At 48.0% G+C, this 19,633-nt stretch overlaps 1 protein-coding gene across 4 annotated transcripts in view; it reads right to left on the bottom strand.

The window, feature by feature from the left end:
- TGFA (transforming growth factor alpha) overlaps positions 1–19,633 on the bottom strand; it is a 106,229-nt gene that overhangs the window by 6,180 nt on the left and 80,416 nt on the right. For 2 of the 4 annotated variants that reach the window (XM_009237199.4, XM_054545998.2), the window contains 2 exons: positions 12,143–12,260; positions 2,871–3,020 (listed from right to left, as the gene is read on the bottom strand). In XM_009237199.4, the coding sequence (XP_009235474.1) occupies positions 2,871–3,020; positions 12,143–12,260 (268 nt within the window). 4 annotated transcript variants of the gene reach the window in all.

Below are 19,633 nucleotides of genomic sequence, written 5' to 3'. Positions count from 1 at the left end.
CCATAGGGGGCTGAGGGCATTGTAGGGCAGTGGCTTTTTGGGGCAGATGCTGGCCAACAACAAAAGCATCTGTTGGCTGCCCTAAAGTATTTGCTCCGTTTCTGCAAGCCGACCTGGCTTCAGCTTCCCCAGCTGTCAGAGAGAACTGGTCCTTCACCCGGCTTTCTTGATAAAAAGCCAGGTGGGTAATTCCACAAGTGTAATGGCCTCAGAATTGGGACAAAGGACTGGGATAAAGTGGCCACCTCCAGCTGGCAGGGCTGTGAGGGTTTAGGAAGAGGTTATTCATCTGGTATTGCCAGTAGCAGAACAGGGAACTTGGATGGCTGAATTGACCCATGGAAAAAAATGGAAGAATGAGTTATGGATCTCAATGGCTTTGATTCCTGCTTTCAGGACTAAAATTCTCTAGTTTTGGAACATCTACCCTCTCTGTAAACCTGTGTGACCCGGAGTCCTGAGGCATCAGGATTATAAAGGCTCCTGCCTCCCTCTGTGGGCAGGAATGGACAGTTTTCAGACTTTGCATGAAAGAAAAAAGCCCCAAAAGAACAGAAAAGAAAGCACTGAGTGAGAGATGAGTTCCCCACATACGCTGCCAGCCATTTCCCTTGGGCTATCATGGAGAACTTTGTTTCCACTCATTCTAACCTTAATGCATATATAATTTATGTATCCCTGGGCTAGGGCTGGAGTTAGGAGAAATTTCCTAAGGTGAGCCAGGTGGCAGAGATGAAGAAATAAGCCTGTTGCTGGGCTTCTCTCTTGGTATCCGGTGGACATTTCACGATTCCCATCCCAGCCTCTGTCTTGGCACTGTCCTGCAGTGAGAAGCTGGAAAGGTTACTGGAGCCCCTGAATCTTTGGACAGCAGGGCTAAGGAGGAGGCTCTGAGACCTTCCTGCCCAACCTGCTTATGTCACAGGTGAAAACCGGGAGCCCAGAGCAGTGTGCCTGGGCATGAGGCCCTCCTGAGTTTCAGAGTCTGGGCTGGAAACAGCACATCCCATGCCAGGGGGCTCTAAAGGCCTTGGTTCCAGAGCCATCAATGACTACTTTCTCACAGTCAGCCAGCCAGGTGGACTTGTCCTTGTCACTTCCCAGATAGGAGCATCCCCGGGCAATGGGATCAAGGCCTCTAGATCCCTCCAGCATGGGACAAGCTGGTCCCAACTTGGACCCTGCAACTCAGGAGGGCCCTAAGCCCAGGAAGCCAGCAGCCTGGCAGGAGTGAGAGCTTAGTCTCTGGCTCTTGGATTCTGAACTTGGTCTCTGGCAGGGAGACCAAGGCTGGGAAGGGACACAGGAGTTGGGACTGGCCGCCTCCCTGGAAATGAGAGATGCTGTCTAGGCATCTAGATCATTCCTGTTTCCAGACAATCTGCCAAAATTAGCTCTTAGGTCCCTCTGGGGAGGCCCACATGGGCCCCCAGTCTTGTTCCTAAGTCCCTGTGACCCTCCTGGCCACAGAAACAGGACAATGGAAGGATGGGACAGCACACACAGCTACTGGCCATGAGAAGCAAGGCTGGCAGCCCACTAGCTTGCTCCTGCTCCTCAAGGAGGGTCTTTCTGAGTGGCAGAGCCTGGGCTGTGGCCCAGTCTGAACCAGAGCTACTTGTCTTCTCCCAGCAAACGTGTTTTTCCAAGGCCCTTGGAAGCAGAATGGATACTGCTTGGTGGGGAGGGAAAGGCCAGCCCAGCTCAGACATCAAACCTCACCACTCAGTGCTGCCTTGGTCCAGGAGAAGGATGTGAGCAGGTTGTGGCTACTGTCAACAAGCTGGGGCTCTAACGGGTACCTCATTGTTACCAGAACCAGGGCCATGTGTTTCAGATGTCTCAATAGCCACAAACCAAAGGGACAGTTTGTTTATCTGTCCAAATCTTAGGCAACCTTGGAGGGTGTAAGTCTGGCTTCTTGCATCGACATGTAGCTACTGACCACAGCCTTGCCAGAGGGGCCCATCCACTGACCGTCTCCACCATGAGTTAACCTACACTGAATTGAGTGGCAGCCTTTAACTGTTCTGTGACTTCTTTGTGCATATCCAATTAGGTATATTAGGTTGGTGCAAAAGTAATTGTGGTTTTGGCCTTAAAAAGTAATGGTGAAAACTGCAATTACTTTTGCACCAATCTAATAAATCCCCTAAGACTCAGACTTTAGATATTTCCAGGGAATAAATCTGGCATAGTTCCAAATGCTAGGAATATTGCACTGTATTCCCAGGGTCTCTGACCCTGCACAGCAGTACAGTCAGGAGATATGGGCAAGCAAATGGGGCCAAGACACACCTGAAAAGGTCTGTCCTGGTCTAGGCCCCAGGGAGGCTTCCTGGAATATACAACACAGCAACTGAGTTTTGGAGGATGAGGAGGGACAGAGAAGTGGACAAAGAGGAAGGGCCGTGCAGAGTGATGGTCGTCAGCCTGTAACAGCAACAATGGCCATCGACATGGTTTAGTATTTGCAAAGTGACTTCTGCAGAGAGGAAGTACTTCTGCTGCAGATGGAAGGAGGCTAGGAGCTGTCTCTAGTCCTCTCTGGAGCACCTGCCCACTTCATCACTATTCTGAAGACTCCAACACAACCGTGGAAAGAATGAGCATGCCTTTGGTTCTGCACTGGCCTCCACAGTGCACAAACCCCTCAGCTGGGGATCCGCCCAGGATGCGCGAGGCCTTCATGCAGCTTGGCTGCCACGCCATGCCAACAGTCATCAAAGTAGCATTTAGCTTTCCTGACAGCACTCAGACATCGCAGAAATAAGCTGTGCTGAGGTGGCCCTGTTATCTGGATATACTGCAGATGTCCCTGGTAGGGGAGGCGGGCAGGGAACCTGGCCTTAGGGGCAGCAAGTACTCACTGTATCAGCACACATGTGATGATAAGGACAGCCAGGGCCACGATGGAGACCACCACCAAGGCGGTGATGGCCTGCTTCTTCTGGCTGGCGGCCACCACGGCCAAGAGGTCCGCATGCTCACAGCGTGCACCAACGTACCCAGAATGGCAGCTGGGGAGGAAAGGAACGTCAGTGCACTCTCCTGACAAAAGGTCTTGTTACCCTAGCTCTCCAGGGAGGGCTTTCCTGGAGGGACCCAGAGCCTGCAGGTAAAGCCCAAAGGGGCCCTGCCAGCTTTTGCAATTGGAGGGAAAGGTGTCAGCAAAATGCCTATTTCCCTGCCGCAGGCACCACTGCTTATGTGGAGAAGGAAGGGGAATCTAATCATCCTTATCATCTGCGGATGCAAGCTATGGCTGAAGCAATCCGTGACTATTGTGACTGGGCCAAATCCTGGAGGAATAAAGGCAGCAAATGTGTTCATGACACAAGCTTCATTTTGCAGTTCATAAAAAATCCAGGTTAGTTTTAAACCAAATGTGTATTTTCACAATTTCTGGTGATAAGAAAGAAAACACCTGAAACCAGTGGAGACATAGGCTTGTGGTTTGCCTTTTTGTCGTCTTCGAGTTTAATTAGTTCTTCAAGTATTTACCAGGTTACTCAGCACCACTACCTGGTCATTGTAGGACTGGAGAAGTCACTACTCTCCCGTGAACCCTGGTGTCCTCCTGTCCATCAATACCTGGCCTACCTCCACCCAGGCTTAGTAAAGGCACAAGCAAGGTCGTGTTTGAATGTGCGTGTAGCCCGTACAGTGTGGTGCTAATACCACGTGATGTAATTCCTGGTATTGCTACCATTCAGAGTCAGTCCTGGGCATCAAGATTTTTAAGGCTCCCAGCTGATTCCAGTGTGCAGGGGAAGGCGATTCATTCAGAGGTTCTTTGGTATTAATCTTTCAATCACAGCCCCCTGCTATGCACAAGTGGGTCTCAAAGGTGCTTCAGGATGTGCCCTGGCCACAAGGATGGGATGGTCATTTTCTTTTACAGGCATCCCCTCACCCTGAGCCGCTAATCCCCCAAGCATGTGATTCTTCTTAATAAAAGATACTTAGCTTAGACACTGGTCCCTTTGTTACTTCGTTACTCCCTTTGTATAGAGTAACATTCTTATCATCAATAGAAATCTAAGATCGCCACCTCCTTTGCCAGGCGGGACTTCTTTTTTTTTTTTTTTGAGATGGAGTCTCGCTCTTGTGCCCAGCCTGGAGTGCAGTGGCGGGATCTCGGCTCACTGCAACCTCCGTTTCCTGAGTTCAAGTGGTTCTCCTGCCTCAGCCTCCCTAGTAGCTGGGATTACAGGCACATGCCACCACGCCCGGCTAACTTTTGTATTTTTAGTAGAGACGGGGTTTCACCATGTTGGCCAGGCTGGTTTCGAGCTCTTGACCTCAGGTGATCTGCCCACCTCGGCCTCCCAAAGTGCTGGGATTATAGGCGTGAATCACAGCACCCGGCCTCCTGGTGGGGACTTCTTAGCAGAGCAGCCCCATATCATATGCTAGATTTAAAGTTTTGTTTAGTTTTGTTTTTCCCCCAGACATGGCAGTGATAGCTAAACTTTTCTAAAGAGTTTATCTTTTGATTAATTAGCTAGCCTCTAACCTTCACTTTTAGATTAAAAGGCCTTTGAAGACTAGGCACACTGAGAGGGGATCACAGAACTCTGAATAAGAACACTGACTTTCAACGGCTCAGGGGCTATGGGACAGGGGCAGGGTTTTGTTTGCTTGCTTTGATTTTAATAACAAAATTACCTAAAAGCAAAAGTCAAGAAACAGCTCTCCCTGCAGGCACTGGCCCTTTCCTATGAGGCGGAGGCGAAGAGTGGACTAGACTCCAGGCTGAGAGGTGATAAGCAACAGGCTTAGGCAGTGCATAAATCTAAGCCATCCATATCTCAAGAAAATCCTGCAAAGGGTCCCTCCCTCTAGCTCCTCCTCAAGTTTTCACCCTGCACCCAGATGGCTCTCCAACCTTCCAGATGGGGTCCCTGAGTCGTGCACTTCCTCTGTGATATCTAGCCCTCTCTCCTGCAGGGCCCTAATCCACACCTGTACTTTATCTCTCACCCACCTAGGTTCCAGCCAATCCAAGTTGTTGCCACTCCCCACCCCCAGCCCAGCGTTAAATCCACACACTGCACCTAGCAGAGTTCCCAGCATGTGGGGACTCAGGACACACCTGCAGAATGAATGAACAACTACCCTCCATTGTGCATCTCAACTCTGGCTACCTTTTCCACCTGGAATATCATTCCTCACTCTCCTCCTCAGGCTCCAACCCAAGGACCAGATTCTCCAGAAAGATGTAATTTACAGACTCGTTCACGTTCATTTTTGTCATCCATCCATCCATTCTTCCATAGCTCACTTGGATCTCCCTAACCTCTCCTCCTTGATCCCCCCAGGACTATGCCCACCTTTCTGACTGCTCTTCTGTGACCAGCTTCTCTTCTGGTCCCAGCCTCTCTTCTGGTCCCAGCCTTCTTGCTCTTGCAGGACAGGGCTTAGCTCTACAGAAACTGAACGGAATGGGGCCGGGGGGCCTGGGCTTTGGAGTGGATTATCAGATTTGTAACCAGGAGTTGTAGGCAAGCCAATGAGACTTCCATGCAAAAGGGTTAGGGTTAGGGTTAGTGCTTCTTTCTCCCCGGGAAAGGTACCATAATGAGGATTTGCCAAGTCTTTTGTGAAAGGCTCAGCGTATAGGAAGGTGAGCAAGCCATGACAATTTCACACAGCTTGAAACGTTTCTACTTTAACCAGCAGGCCCTGGGAAAGAGGGATTCTAGCACCTCGCCTATTATTTGGCTCTAAAAACACTACGATTTAACACATCAATACTGGAGACCCCAATACATTTCATTTAAATAAAATAGTGGCAGCCAAGTGCTAATTACAACACATAACATTTACTGCAAGCATTAGGCTAAACTCCTACATGAATCATCTCTTTTAATCCCAGCAATCACAACTGACCTGTGAGGTTGTGGCTATTATTTACCTTGTTTGACAGATGAAGAAACAAAAGCTTCTAGAGGTTTGGGAACTAACAATCTCATCCAGTAAGGCTACCTTTCCGGGTTAATAATGCAAATTGGTTTGGAAGATACCCTGGGCTAGTGATTTAGTGACAAACACAAATCTGATCAGACACAAGAGATGGGCTACTGATTGTCCTGGAGCAAGGTCTTCTTGCTGTCAGTGCGGCAAGGTGCAAAGGTGCCCCCAGACAGTGCCGTCTTAACGTACCAAGGGAGATAACCCCCTCGGCTGGGACACACCTTGCTGACTTTCCATGCTTTTTCTACCAGAGGAACATTTGCCATTCATGCATGCTGGCCCCTGCAAATCAGCTCTGCTTTAAAACCGCCCCGGCAGGAGCCCCAGCCCCTTAGGAAAGTCTTCATGCCAGCAAGAATGCCTATCAATCTAGTGTAATAGCTGCAAATGCTCAACTCCCAGTCCCACAGAGTGAAGGAGCCCAACTTGCTTCTGAGCAAACACTTCCCCAAGGTGGGAGGCACCTGGGTAACTGCCTCATCGTTGGGACTCCAGGTCATGACCTAGAAGAGCTCCAAGAACAGTGCGTCTTAGCCCCAAGCAGCCCAGTGGGTCTCACCTAAGCTGGGACCTCCCCGATCAAAATCTCTCTGCAAATGGGGCCTGGGCATTTTTAAAGAAAGGGCCGAAAGGTAATTCTGACGTGGCCAGAGTTGAGAGCCACCAAAAATTTTTAACAGTGAAACCAATGTTTCTCAACCTTGGCTGCCTATTGAAATTGCATGCAGAGCTTTCAAAAATCCTCATGTCCAGGCCACACCTTTAGATCAATTAAATCAGAATCTCTGGGAGTCAGTCCTGGGCATCAAGATTTTTCAAGCTCCCAGCTGATTCCAGTGGGCAGGGGAGGGCGATCCTTTCTCTTCCTAATTGTAATAATGGAAATGCTTCTCAGCTGCTCTTTATGACGGAAAAAGAAAAAGGTTTGGTGACATACTTTAAAAAAAAACTTCCCAAGCTTCTACTAATATTAGACTTAATTATGCTGATTATTTTAGGCACAAGTCACAGAAGGAGTGGGAAGAGTCACCTCACCTGGCTGCAAATGAATCACACTTGATCCAGCTGCTGTTCTCGCCTTTGCCTCAGGTAGGCGCTGGTTCTCATCTGGCTGCACATTCCACAGGGCTATGAGGCTGTGGGTGCACTAGGACCAAGGGCACGTGTATTGGGCTCACGCATTCTCAGCCTTTCAAGAACCAGATTCACCAAGTCCTATAACCTCTGTGCTCTGGGGGCTGGTGGGGAGAGGGCTGGAGTATGGACAGCCCTACTTACATACTCCTTCCAGCAGGACCTCACAACATCCCTTGGCTGCAGTGATGGTGCCAACAGCGGCCACAATAGCAAACACTTGAGCTCATATGCTGTGCTGGGAACTGGGCTTGAATGTTCTCCAGTGCTGTCTAATAGAACTTTCCGTGATCGTGACAGAGTCTATATCTGGGCAGATGAATACAGTAGCCACTAGCTACCCTGAGGTATTACATCCTTAAAATGTGGCTAGTGAGACTGAGAAACTAAATTTTAATCAATTAATTTAAGTAGTCCCACTACTTAAGAATCCAGTGGCTCTTGTCATAGGCAGCAATTGCTCTCTATATATTATCATCACTGGGTCCCCATTACAATCCTATGAAGTATTAGTATCCTCATTTTGTGCACAAAGAAACAGAGGCTTAAAGGAGCCAAGTCACTTGTATGGGAGACTCAGCTGGACTTTACCTTGGTCTGCCTGACCTCCCATCCATGCCTTTAACTGTGGTGTCCTCCTGCCTGGTGTGTGACCCCCACTCTGGGAGGACCTGCACTTTCTCCAGACCTGTGGATGGGAGTGATGTCATCCTTCTTAACCCTACCCCCACCACCTGCTGATAGATCTATGTAAGGGGGCTCGAGTACCAACAAGAAAACTGCCCCCAATCCTAATCTCTGGGGAGGCGCCACCTTGGTCACACAGGCAGCCAGTTATGAACTGATGGCGGTCAGGTCTCTTCGGGTGTTTAACTCTGTTCAGATTCCACTGGAAGGTTCTGTGGCCAGGGCCAGGTGGAATGTTTCCCTTGGCTGACAGGAATTTGCTTTCATACTTTGCTGTGGGAAAGTTGTCAGGGAGTTGGGTCACCAAGGAGCATCTGGGACAGGTGAGAAACTTCAAACTGGTTGCCAGGGGTAAACTTGTCACCTGGGTGGCTTCCTTCAACGGTTTTCCTTTGTTTGAAGGCTTCCACAGGCAGCAGACCAATGGTGTGGGGAATCTGCCTCGGGGAAAAAGTGATCAGAGTCCTAACCTTGCATTTCTATAGCTTTACTGTCTTTGCAAATTCTCTTCCCATTAGTTTTCTGATGTGGTTGGGACTAGGGGATTTATTAAAGGGAGCTGTAAAATACCATCTAGAGTTCACTTGAAGCATAAATATCTAAGGCTAGTTTTCACCACCTTTGGCAGTCTGTGACTAGTTATTTGTTTAAACTTTTTTTCTTTCCTTCATTTTATAGCGTGAGATGTCATTTTAGGTTTTCTGGAAACCTAAAGACTGTTGTTCTTATGGAGGACGGAGTTTAAGACTTATGATATTTTAGAAAGTGCTCCCTCTCTCGAGACTAGAATCCTGGCTCCCTGTGGGTTTGCTTGATGAGGCCATGACAGATGGGGCCTGACCTCAGGGTATTGACCAGGATGTGTGTGTCAGCTTCCCAGGGCTGCGCGAGTCAGAGGAGCAGGGACAGAATGTTCTGCTTTCTCTGCATGCACTCAAGAGTTTCTGGTCTAGTGGGAATTCATTAATTAGAACATTCTTTTGGGTACTGTAAATACAAAAAGGGATAAGGTGTGGTTTTGTCTTCCCAGAGCTCACAAGCCATCAGAGGGGTAAGGAGTGCTGTCAGAGGGGTCTGCAGAGGACCCTGTCCCAGGGCTGAACACATGCAAGCCCCAAGGGGTTCTGCGGATGGCAAAGTGAGCCAAGTGGCCTGGTGTAAGCAGAGCAGCAGGGCAACAGGTGACCAGGGACCAGTGTCACGTTGCTGTGGGGAATTTTGGGGAGAGGTGGAGAATGAAGGGCTGGAGAGCGCGAGCCCTATCTGGGGCGGCACACCTGAGTGAGTCCCAGCTGAGGGGCTGTGTTTGGAAGTTCGGGCCTGGTGTTGCCATTCTGCTTATTCAAGAGGAGCTGGACGTCTGCATGGAAATGTGAAATCTGCCTTCTAAAATGCTGACAACTGATTAAAGCCATCTAAGAACAGTGTGGCTCATTATCTGTTGCCATGTAAAGCATTTCTGTAGACTGAATACTGTCCCTGGGCCATCAAGATCCAGGGGGGAAACTGAGGTAAAGAGCTGTAATTGCTTGCATGGCCGTGCCTCCCCCAAGATGGTCAGCTTTTCCAAATGCGAGTATGTCTCAGCTGTCTCTGTAGCCCCGCACTTGGCCCATAGGAAAAACTTGTTAAGAGTTTGTGGTCAGGGGACTGAGCTTGGGGATAACCCTGACCTTTCTCAGGAGGAGGGTTAATTTGCAGGGGGAAAATGCCTGGAAACAAAAGAGCTGAGTGGTTTGAGGTGAATTTTGCCAAGCAGAGGCACAGCGCCCTCTGGGCAGCAGCTGGGAGCATGGGTTCTGGCGCTGGAATGATGGGACCGAACCCCACCTCTGCCAGTTACTAGCTCTGGGATTCTGGGCAAGTTGCTCAACTTCTCTGAACCCCAGCTTTCTCACTTATACAACAAGGGTAATAATCCCTACTTGAGAGGGGAGCTGTGAGGGATCCATGGTTACCGTGTGCAGAGTGCTGGATACCATGCCTGCCATGAACTAAGCTTTTATTGAGCACTTACTATTATTATTAATAGTAATGTGTATGATGTGAATGTGGAGAGATGGCCAATCACCCTGATTAGCAAAGTGTAAGGGTGTGTGAATGTGATGGACAGTTATAATATTTCCCTTGGGCCAAGAGCAGGGCTTGGGACTGAGGGGAATGGGAGAGCAGTCACCCACCCCAGTGTTCAGAAGGGTTCCAGCAGCTGAAGAGGGGGCTCCTCCGCCACACAGGTGGCTGTGGCTTGGCTTGCCTGGCTGCCAGCTCTTGGAAAATTTACACCAGCCCTGATCATCTGGTGGGGAGGGCACCTAAGGAAGAAAAACTGAGCTTCTGACTCACTTTGGGTCAGAACTTGGTAAAGACCTGCCCTTTTTCTCCAAAGAGGATTCTCTCAGCTTATAGCCCAGTGCACAAGAGGCCCTGTATGCTTGATTCTGGGCCGAGCCCTGGACGTGGCTCGTGGGAGGGTACCTTCTGCCTGTTGTACAGGGAAGCTTTCTGATATCTGGGTCAAGAGGGCAAACTTCCTTCAGGGCCAGTGTTTTTCCACAATGACAAGGGCACTCACGAAAACAACCCCATCAGTCCCACAGGGGCCCCTAGTATGTTAATTATTAATAAGAATGATAATCATGAATAATGACAATGTCTATCATCATCATTGTGCTTTGTATTAACAGGGTGCGGAGGCCTGTCATCTGGAGGAGTTTCTTAGCCCTGCGGTGTTCCGAGGAGGAGGGTGGCCAGTGTGCCGCTCCTTTTTCCTCTCCAGGTGAGGCTCAGAGGCACCCTGAGGGGCCTGCCCAGGCTCAAACAGCTGCACCTCAGAGGAAAGCCCTGCCCACACCGCCTACTGCAGCAGGCTCTCCTGGTCCCCAGGCTCCTGGGCTGATGCATCTGATGGCCTTAAGCATCATGGCTAAGAACTCAGCTTCAGGAGCCGAAGAGGCTGGTTCGAGTCCAGGCCCTGCTATGCGGGCTGGGTATAGCCTCTCTTTCTTCTTCATGGGGTCAGTATGATTAAATGAGTTAGCACATGGATTGTACTTCAAACAGTACTTGACATGAAGCCAAAACCTTAATAGGTGCCAGTTTTTATTAATGATTAGTATGAACCTGCCAATCCTCAACCATATTTGACCTACAAAAATGGCAATTTCATATGGATCCATGACTCTTAACTTGGGGGCAGTTTTGCCCTGCAGAGGACATTTGACAATGTCTGGAGATATTTTTGATTGGCATGGCCAGGGATAGTAGTGCTATTGGCATCTAGTAGATAGAGGCCAGGGATACTGCTGACTTCCTTCAGTGTACAGGTCAGTTTCCACAACAGAATGACCCAGCTCCAAATGTAATAGTGCCAAGGTTCAATATAGGTCCCCCTAATAGTATTCTATTATAGACAGACTGATTGTCTTTAAATATGTCTTTCTGAAACCCACATGGCTTCCATTGACTAAAGAATAAAGACAGCTTTCAACAGGCTCTGGCCTCCAATTTGTCTCTAAGCTGGTCTCCTCTCTGTCTCCCTGGTGTAGCCACACTGATCTGCAGTAGCAGGTCCCCTGAGCATGTGAGGCTTGGAACAACCTCTCTACTTCCCCCAACTGGTCTAACCCTAACACCTGCTCTGGGAAGCTTTCTTCGAGTGAATTTCTTCCCCAACCTGGCTGACTGTGGCAATCACCGCGGCTCTGAACTAATGTGATTCCCAGGTCCCACTCCTGGAGATTCTGATTCTGTAGGTCAGAGCAGGGTTCAGTAATAGTTCGAGAAGCCCCCCAAGGAGGATGATGCTCAGCCAGGTGTGGAGACCACCATGCATGTCCTGCATCTTTATTTCTAAGTTGCTCCTGGTTCTGTCACCATTTATGTACACTAGCCCTTCGCCTGCGCTTCTGGCTTGTTTTATGAGCTGGATTGTGAAGATGCTGGAGGGCAGAGACCACATCTTAGAGACTTTGGCCACTCAAAGTTATCCATCCCAGTGCTTTGTGCTCCAGAAATTCTAAGTTGTGAATTAAATTGGAATCCAAGAATTTTCAGACTTTGCTAAACCCATGAGTGACCTGAGATGCTTGTTAAAAATGCAGAGCCCCAGCTTGAACTTCCCGGGGTTCTGCCTCAGTGGCTGTGGGCTGGGGGCCCTGGAACCTGGATTTTTAGCCATCTGGTTTTGAAAAAGGTGCCCCTCAGCCCACTGTTCCAATCCTCTGACACATCTGGCTCCAAGGGTCTTGGGGCCTCTGGCAAGTCTTGTGGAGGTAAATGCTCTTCTAATTGGATGTTGGACTGACCCCAGCCCCAGATCTCCAGGAGAACAGGGGATACTCACACACATGCTGGCTTGTCCTCCTGCACCAAAAACCTGCAGGTTCCATGGAAGCAGAACTGAGTGTGGGAATCTGGGCAGTCATTAAAATGGGACACCACTGCTGCGGCCACGGGCGGGTCTGCTGGGGAGAGGAAAGATGCGGGGCTCAGATCCAGGAACAGCTGACATGCATACCCCACACCTCCCACCCTACCAGTCAAGAAGGTGGAGCCCCTGATGGCTGGGACTTTGGGTTCTCACCTGGGGCACACCCTCCTCAGCTCTCACTTACTTTCTAAAGCCTAAGACAGGCCTAGAACTCCTGTATAGCGTGCTTTCCAGCTTTTTGTTTTCATAGACAGCAAAACAAATTTCCCCTCAAACTAATGTAATTCAAAGATAACAGAGCAATTTTACTATTTCAACACAAGAGCTACCTAATTTCACTTTTGCAAAGTGACAGTGATTTTTTTTTTAGATAGCTTTCATAAGAATCTGTTTTGAAAGCAAGAGAACAGAAAGGTACAAAAGAATATTCTGTAACCATTAAATTGATGTAGAAGCAGAAGAGTTAATGATGCAAAAAGGTGCTTATGATATACAGTAAGTTAAGTAAATGGGTTTCCAGTATTGTCTGTATAGTATGATCCTCCTTAAAAAAAAAAAAACACAAATAGAAATTAGACATGAAGGAGTCTGGGAAGGACATACACTAAAATGGTAGCAGGGCTTCTCTTGGTAGGATTAGGAGTGATAAGGCTATAAAGATTACTTAAAGTCCCATTACTGGGTATATACCCAAAGGAATATAAATCATTCTATTATAAAGATACACGCATGCGTATATTCGTGGCAGGCCTATTCACAATAGTAAAGACATGGAACCAACCCAAATGCCCATCAATGACAGACTGGATAAAGAAAATGTGATACATACACACCATGGAATACTATGCAGCCATAAAAAGGAGTGAGATCATGTCCTTTGCAGGGACATGGATGAAGCTGGAAGCCATTATCCTCAGCAAACTAATGCAGGAAGAGAAAACCAAACACTGCATGTTCTCACTTATAAGTGGGAGCTGAACAAAGAGAACACGTGGACACAGGGAGGGGAACAATAACACTCACTGGGGCCTTTTAGGGGAGGGTGTGGGAGAAGAGCATTAGGGAAAAGAACTAATGCATGCTGGGCTTAATACCTAGGTGATGGGTTGTTATGAGCAGCAAACCACCATGGCACACGTTTACCTATGTAACAAACCTGCACATCCTGCACATGTACCCTGGAACCTAAAAAAATTAAATAATTTAAAAAAAAAGATTACTTAAAGCAAGAAACCCATATGAGAGCAGCACAGTCAGTGTTGGGAAATTCTTTTCTCTTTCCCATAATGGGGAGAGAGAAAAAAGAGCAGAGTAGTTGCTGAGACGGGTCCTACTCAGAACCCTAGTACCATGACTCTCACGAGCTTGGGGTGGTCACCAAACCTCTCAGGGTTTTCCATCCCTGGCTTTCAGACAGGAATAAAAATAGCCAGCCAATTCAGGAGCACCGTCATGCACAACAGACCTGCTGACCAGGCAGCACTTTGGGCTTATTTTATTCCACTCTCATTTTGTCCAAAGTAAATTTGAGGCATGGTATGTAGCTATTTCAAGACAGCTCCATCGATATAGTCTCCATTGCTTCTTTCAACAGGTCCTCGTATGCTTCTATTTTGGGTATTTCAGGAGTGGGTCTTTCCCACTTAGTTTTTTTTGGGGAAAAAAACCATGTTCCTGGAGCTCTTGCTCTCTGAGAAAGGACAGAACATTTCATATCTTGGGAGATTTTAGACCATCACTAAATATTAAACTCCTGTTACTATCTTTCTATTCATGAGCTGCTTCTAGAAGTGTCATCATTTTAGAAGTCCCATAATTCCAGGGGGGAAAAGCAGAGGCTAAAAATACAACAGAATCCTTGACATTGAAGGAGACACATTGTGTAGTGGTTAAAAGCATGGGCTTTGGAGTCAGAGACACAGGTTTGAATCCTGCCTCTGCCACCTGAAGCAGCTGGCCTCTCTTAGCCTGCCTCTGCAGCTACAAGACAGTGGGTCCCCCTGCCTCCTTGGTGCCTCTGCGGTTGAATGAGGTAATGCTTGTTAAGTTCTGTACTCAAGAGATTGTCTGGTATGACACTCAGCTGTTAGCTCTCCTGCTCTCACCACTGACAATCCCAAGATATGAATGAATATCCACATGTGGTAAAACCACTACAGTATGTAATCCCCCCATACATTCAGTGAGGTGTAACTAAAAGTCTAAGTGTCCCCTTTAGCCATTAATGACAGTTACTGTCTTTCACACATGAGGACAAGCAGAGAAGCCCAAAGCCAGGTGGAGATATAGACCTGGAGCTGCTGGACCCTCCTCTGAGCAGGAGTCTGCAGGACTGCTGGGTCCAGTTGCCTGGGTTGGTTACAGTCACCTGCATGTGCTTGGCTTGAGTGGTTGAGGAACAGGCCCAGTCACTGGCTAACAGTAGACGCTGGATGCTGAATTGAGACAGGAAGGGTCTGCTATAGTTTGCATAACTGGCTTCTCTGTGCTCACTGAACTTGTCAAGGAGCAAACACAGAGAGATGAAGGGGCTAGACTCTAGAGGCCAATGCAGGCCGGCAAGGCAGCAAAACTTCATCTGTACTTACAGCCACTTCCCATTGCTCACATTAGCACCCGAGCTCCGCCTCCTGTCAGTTTAGCAGTGGCATTAGATTCTCATAGGAGTGGGAGACCTATCGTGAACTGTGCATGTGAGGGATCTAGGCTGTGTACTTCTTATGAGAATCTAATACCTGATGATCTGTCACTGTCTCCCATCACCCCCAAATCGGACTGTCTAGTTGCAGGGAAACAAGCCCAGGGTTCCTCCTGATTCTACATTATGGTGAGTTGTATAATTATTTCAGTAAATATTACAATGTAATAATAATAGAAATAAAGTACACAATAAATGTAACAAGCTGGAATCATTCTGAAACCAGCACCCCTCCCAAGTCCATGGAAAAATTGTGTTCCATGCAACTGGTCCCTGGTGCCAAAAACGTTGGGGACTGCTGGGCTAGTGGATCTCATTTGATGTACATGTGCAAAAAGGCTTTTGACAGGCTCCACAAAACCACCGTTTAAACCACCATCTCCAAGTGGCTAGAGGAAGTCCCTTTGTCAGGGCTTTGGGCTGGGGTTCCTCCAAGTGTGATCTGCAGACAGACAGCTTCACATTCCCCTGAGTTTGCCTGCCATCCCTACCCAGCCCAGACCTACTGAATCAGGATCTCTGGGGTGAGGCCCAGAAATCTGTGGGACAAACTTGCTGGGTGATTTTTTAAAGTCAGGCCTATTGAAATAGAATTGCTATACTGTAGTTTGCCCTGCAGGTAATTTATTTATTTATTTATTTATTTATTTATTTATTTATATTTTTATTTTGAGACAGGGTCTCACTTTGTCATCCAGGCTGGAGTGCAGTGGCACGTTCATGGCTCACTGCAGCCTTGACCTCCTAGGCTCAAGCAGTCCTCCCACCTCAGCCTCCAGAGTAGCTGGGATTAACAGGTACATGCCACTGCATCCAGCTAATTTTTGTATCTTAGTAGAGAGACAGAGTGTCACCACATTGCCCAGGCTGGCCTCGAACTCCTGGGCTCAAGTGATCCGCCTACCTCAGCCTCCCAAAGTGCTGAGATTATAGGTGCGAGCCGCCACATCCGGCCCCCTGCAGGTGATTCTGATGCACACTAATGTTTGAGATGCAGGCTTGTGTTACACAGAAGCAAAGGATAAATGGGCTCTTGCAAAAGTGGAAAGGCCAGGGTCCTTTTGGGAGCTGATTATCTTCCAGCTCTTCAAACTCCTGTGTGATTCTAAAGCCTGAAATCTGTTGAGGTTCTTCGTGGTAAAGTATTAGGTCAGTAGAAATACACTCAAAGAAAGAGAAAACTTGGAATCTGTTTTGGAACACTTCTCCAAAACTGATTGGTGAAGGGTGGACTCTGCTATGGTCTCATATAACCCCTATTGATGGATACCTTTGCCTCTTTTTATAAATGACATGAGATGGTGTTATAAAAATAGGTACCATAAAAAGGCAATGCAAACAAGAAACAAGCCTGTGTGGGAGAAAGAGAGAGAAGGAGAGAGATGGGAGAGAGGGACATAAAAGGGAAGAAAGAGGGAAGGAGACAGAGAGTAGAGAGAGACAGGGGCGGGGTTATGAGAGCGATGAGAGAGAGAAGGAAGAGAAGGAGAAGAAGGGAGGGAGGGAAACAGGAAGAAACAGACAGGCAGGCAGTGAGAGAGGGAAGCAGAGAGTGGGACAAAGAAAAGTAAGGGTAAGGAGCAGCAATGAGCAAAACAGGCACCAGCTTAATACACAAAGGTGGATATCAGAAAACCACATGCACATGCCAAAGCTGAGGGACAAATCTAACTCTATGCCTCCTGGCAGTCTTAGCAAGGATGTATAAGGTTCATTAGATAGGAATATATATACCTGTTCTGCACAAGCTGTACAGGCTCAGCTTTCCCTAAGTCTAGGGTTGGAGAGCAATGGTCAGAGAGCAACTTCTCTTCTTCTGCGGGTGTTTTTGAAGGGGACTTCATGTGCTATGGTGGATGACATCCTGAACAATTTCCCAAAGAAGCATCTGCCCGTGTAAACCATCAGTTCCTTCACTTCACACAGCTCACTAAGAAGCCAGAAGAGTCCAAGCTGTGAAGAAGCTCCATGCAACAGTAACAGTGATGGCAGATGACACGTGGTGGTCTCGCTCTGTGTATTCAGAGACCAGAGTGGAAACAAGCCTGAGGCTTAGAGTGCAAGCTCCTGGTCCTCCGTAATTCCACCTGTCTGCCTCAGCCCAAAGGGCAGAGAGGATGAAGGGAGCTTGATGCTAGTGGATTATCATTAAAAGGTTGTTTATTTAAAAAAACCCTTTTCCTGACTACAACCATGATACATTCACTCTTTTGAAACTTTTTCAAAAGTTTCAAGACATTTTCTCATTACAAAAGTGATATATTTTAGGAAATTAAAATAAATCAATATATAATAAATACCATATTAGAGAATAAAACCCATCTGTAATCCACTGTGTAGAGAGAACCATGTAAGTACACACTGCACATGAACATGCACCTAAATTTACTCTTTCTATTCTGTTATGTGCATTCTCCCCCCGCCCCCCCCCCCCCCCATATAACCAAACTTCTTAAAAACAAGCATTTAATTCAAGTTCGAGGTTCTTTGCACAGGGTGCTGTCCTGCCCCCACCACCCAGGAAGTTCAATGTGCACCATGTGCAGAACGGGTTCCGCTTCCACTGGCATATTTGGCAGCTTTGGAGCTTGTCACAGGTTTTCTAATAGGGAATGTGATTCAAACTTGAGACCTAAGTGGACAGGGAGGAGTGGGTCAAACCACAGTCCCAAGGGCAAGCCACACTATGGCCACTCTGCTCTTCCTGTGCATCCTTAGGGTGAGCCAGCTCCAGGAGGGGCAGCATGGGGGCTTGTGCGTCCCTAGGGTGCTGTGCAAGCCTTGTGAGCTGATGTGCTTTACTAAAGCCATCTTCAACAAGTGAGGGGAGTAACTGTTCTCATTTGAGGGCCTTTAAAGGTGTCTGTCTTAGATCCTCCCAGACTCAGCAAAGAACACCCCCAATACCACAGCAGGGTCAGCCCAGGCAGACAAGGCTATTTCTATGAAAGGCACTTTGGTGAAGGTAGGGGAGGGCAGGGACAGGGATGTCACTTATTGAGTGCTTGCTAAGTGCTGGGGGCTTTCCTTACATCATACCCCAAGTCGAGGCAGGGTAGGCGGCCTGCTTTAACCTATATAGTCTCCATTTTTTAGATAAGAAAACTGAACTGAAGCTTAGACAACCTTGTCAATGGGCAAGGGTTTGCTCAGTAACTTAGAGTACCATCTCCTCCTTGGGGGGCAAAACTGCCTCTAGTTATTTTATAAAAATGAGCATTACAAGGAAACCCCCAAATTCCTGGTATCTGTCCTAAGAATGATTCTCTCAGCCTCTCTCTCAGAGTCTGCCTCTTTCTTTTCTTCCTGCTTTTCTCTCTCTCCCTATTTTTTTCTCTACCTCCCCTCACTCTCCCTTTCCCACTCTATTGTTTTTTCTGAAAATTCAAGAAAATAGCGAGTGAGGGAAGGAAAGACCTAGAGACTTAAAATTAAAAAAAAAGAATCACTTAGAAAAGGAAGGTGGCAAAGGCCAGCAGGGAATATCCAAAGAAAGTCTCCCCAAGATGTGCCAGCTGAGGGCAGAGAAGGACTGGCGCTGGCCCCCAGGACTCTGGCCCATCTCTGACACCAAGTCTGAATAGCACTTGGGGCTGACGATAGGAAAAGCAAATGTTCCAGGTTTTGGAACAGACCTCATATCGAGCCCACCAGCAGCTGGAGTTTCAAAGCCACTCAGTTCCTGTTGCCATGAAATTTATGAGAGGCCCCTCCAGCATGTTAACCAAACGCACATCTTGCAGACACCACTGCTCTCTGGGGAAGCTGTGAAAGCTTTGCCCAGAGACCACAGACCCACTAATAGGGTCTGGAGCACAACCCCACTTACAGGAAGAGGGTCTGGAATAGCAATTGAGGGGCAGGGAAATCCCCCATCCAATTCGCAGGAGGGGTCTCCGCAGTTCAGAGGAGCTAGGGAGACAGCCATCTGGACAGCTCCTTCCAACAGCCCTGCTCCCCTGGGAGCAGCATCCACACCACTGAGCACAATCACCCCCTTTAAAAGCAGCCCTAATTGGACTTCATGCTGTGCTAGTCAGTGGGAGCCGGCTGAGCCCGTGGCTCTTAACTCTCTTCCCCAGATGTCAAAAGTTGTGAACACGTTTGCCCATTGCAGAGCTTACATCATTTATAGCCATTTCATAACTTCCTCAGATATCATGGCTAACTTTCTAACAATTTAATCATGACGTCTGGCTTTTTAGTAGGAACTTTCAGCCAAAGTTTCTGACCTGGGACTAAATATTTTGTCATCAGATACTACAATGGCAAAGCCAACTAATACTTTTTGGATGTCTAGGAGAAAAGGCAGTAGATTAATTTAGTAAAGATGGGAGTCAGCAGTAGCTACTGGGGAAGCTGAGAGGGTATAAATCTGATACTCCCAGGTATCAAGGCCTCCCTTCCACCCCAAGGCCAGGCTGGAGTCACCCAAAGCTCTGGACTCAGCTCTGGGATGGGAGGCTGGCTTCAGGGCAGCAACAGGCCCAGTTTACAAGGGTGGAACTCCAAGCCTGGGAGGCGATGCGTGAACCTGCAAAGGCAGCTATGGAGTGAAGGAGAGGCTGGTGCGGAGGCTTACACTCGGGTGGCAGAACTGCTAAGCCAGAGCTTAGAGAAGTAAATGGTCTAGAACCCAGTGGCTGTCCTGAGAGACTTGGTGAGCAGGGGTCCTTCTCCCCTGGGCATGTGGGGGCAGGTGAGAA

Source organism: Pongo abelii, chromosome 12 (genome assembly GCF_028885655.2).
Source record: "Pongo abelii isolate AG06213 chromosome 12, NHGRI_mPonAbe1-v2.0_pri, whole genome shotgun sequence".
NCBI classification, from domain to species: Eukaryota; Metazoa; Chordata; class Mammalia; order Primates; family Hominidae; genus Pongo; species Pongo abelii.
Note: the sequence above shows the minus strand (reverse complement) of the source record. Positions and strands in the feature narration are given on the sequence as shown.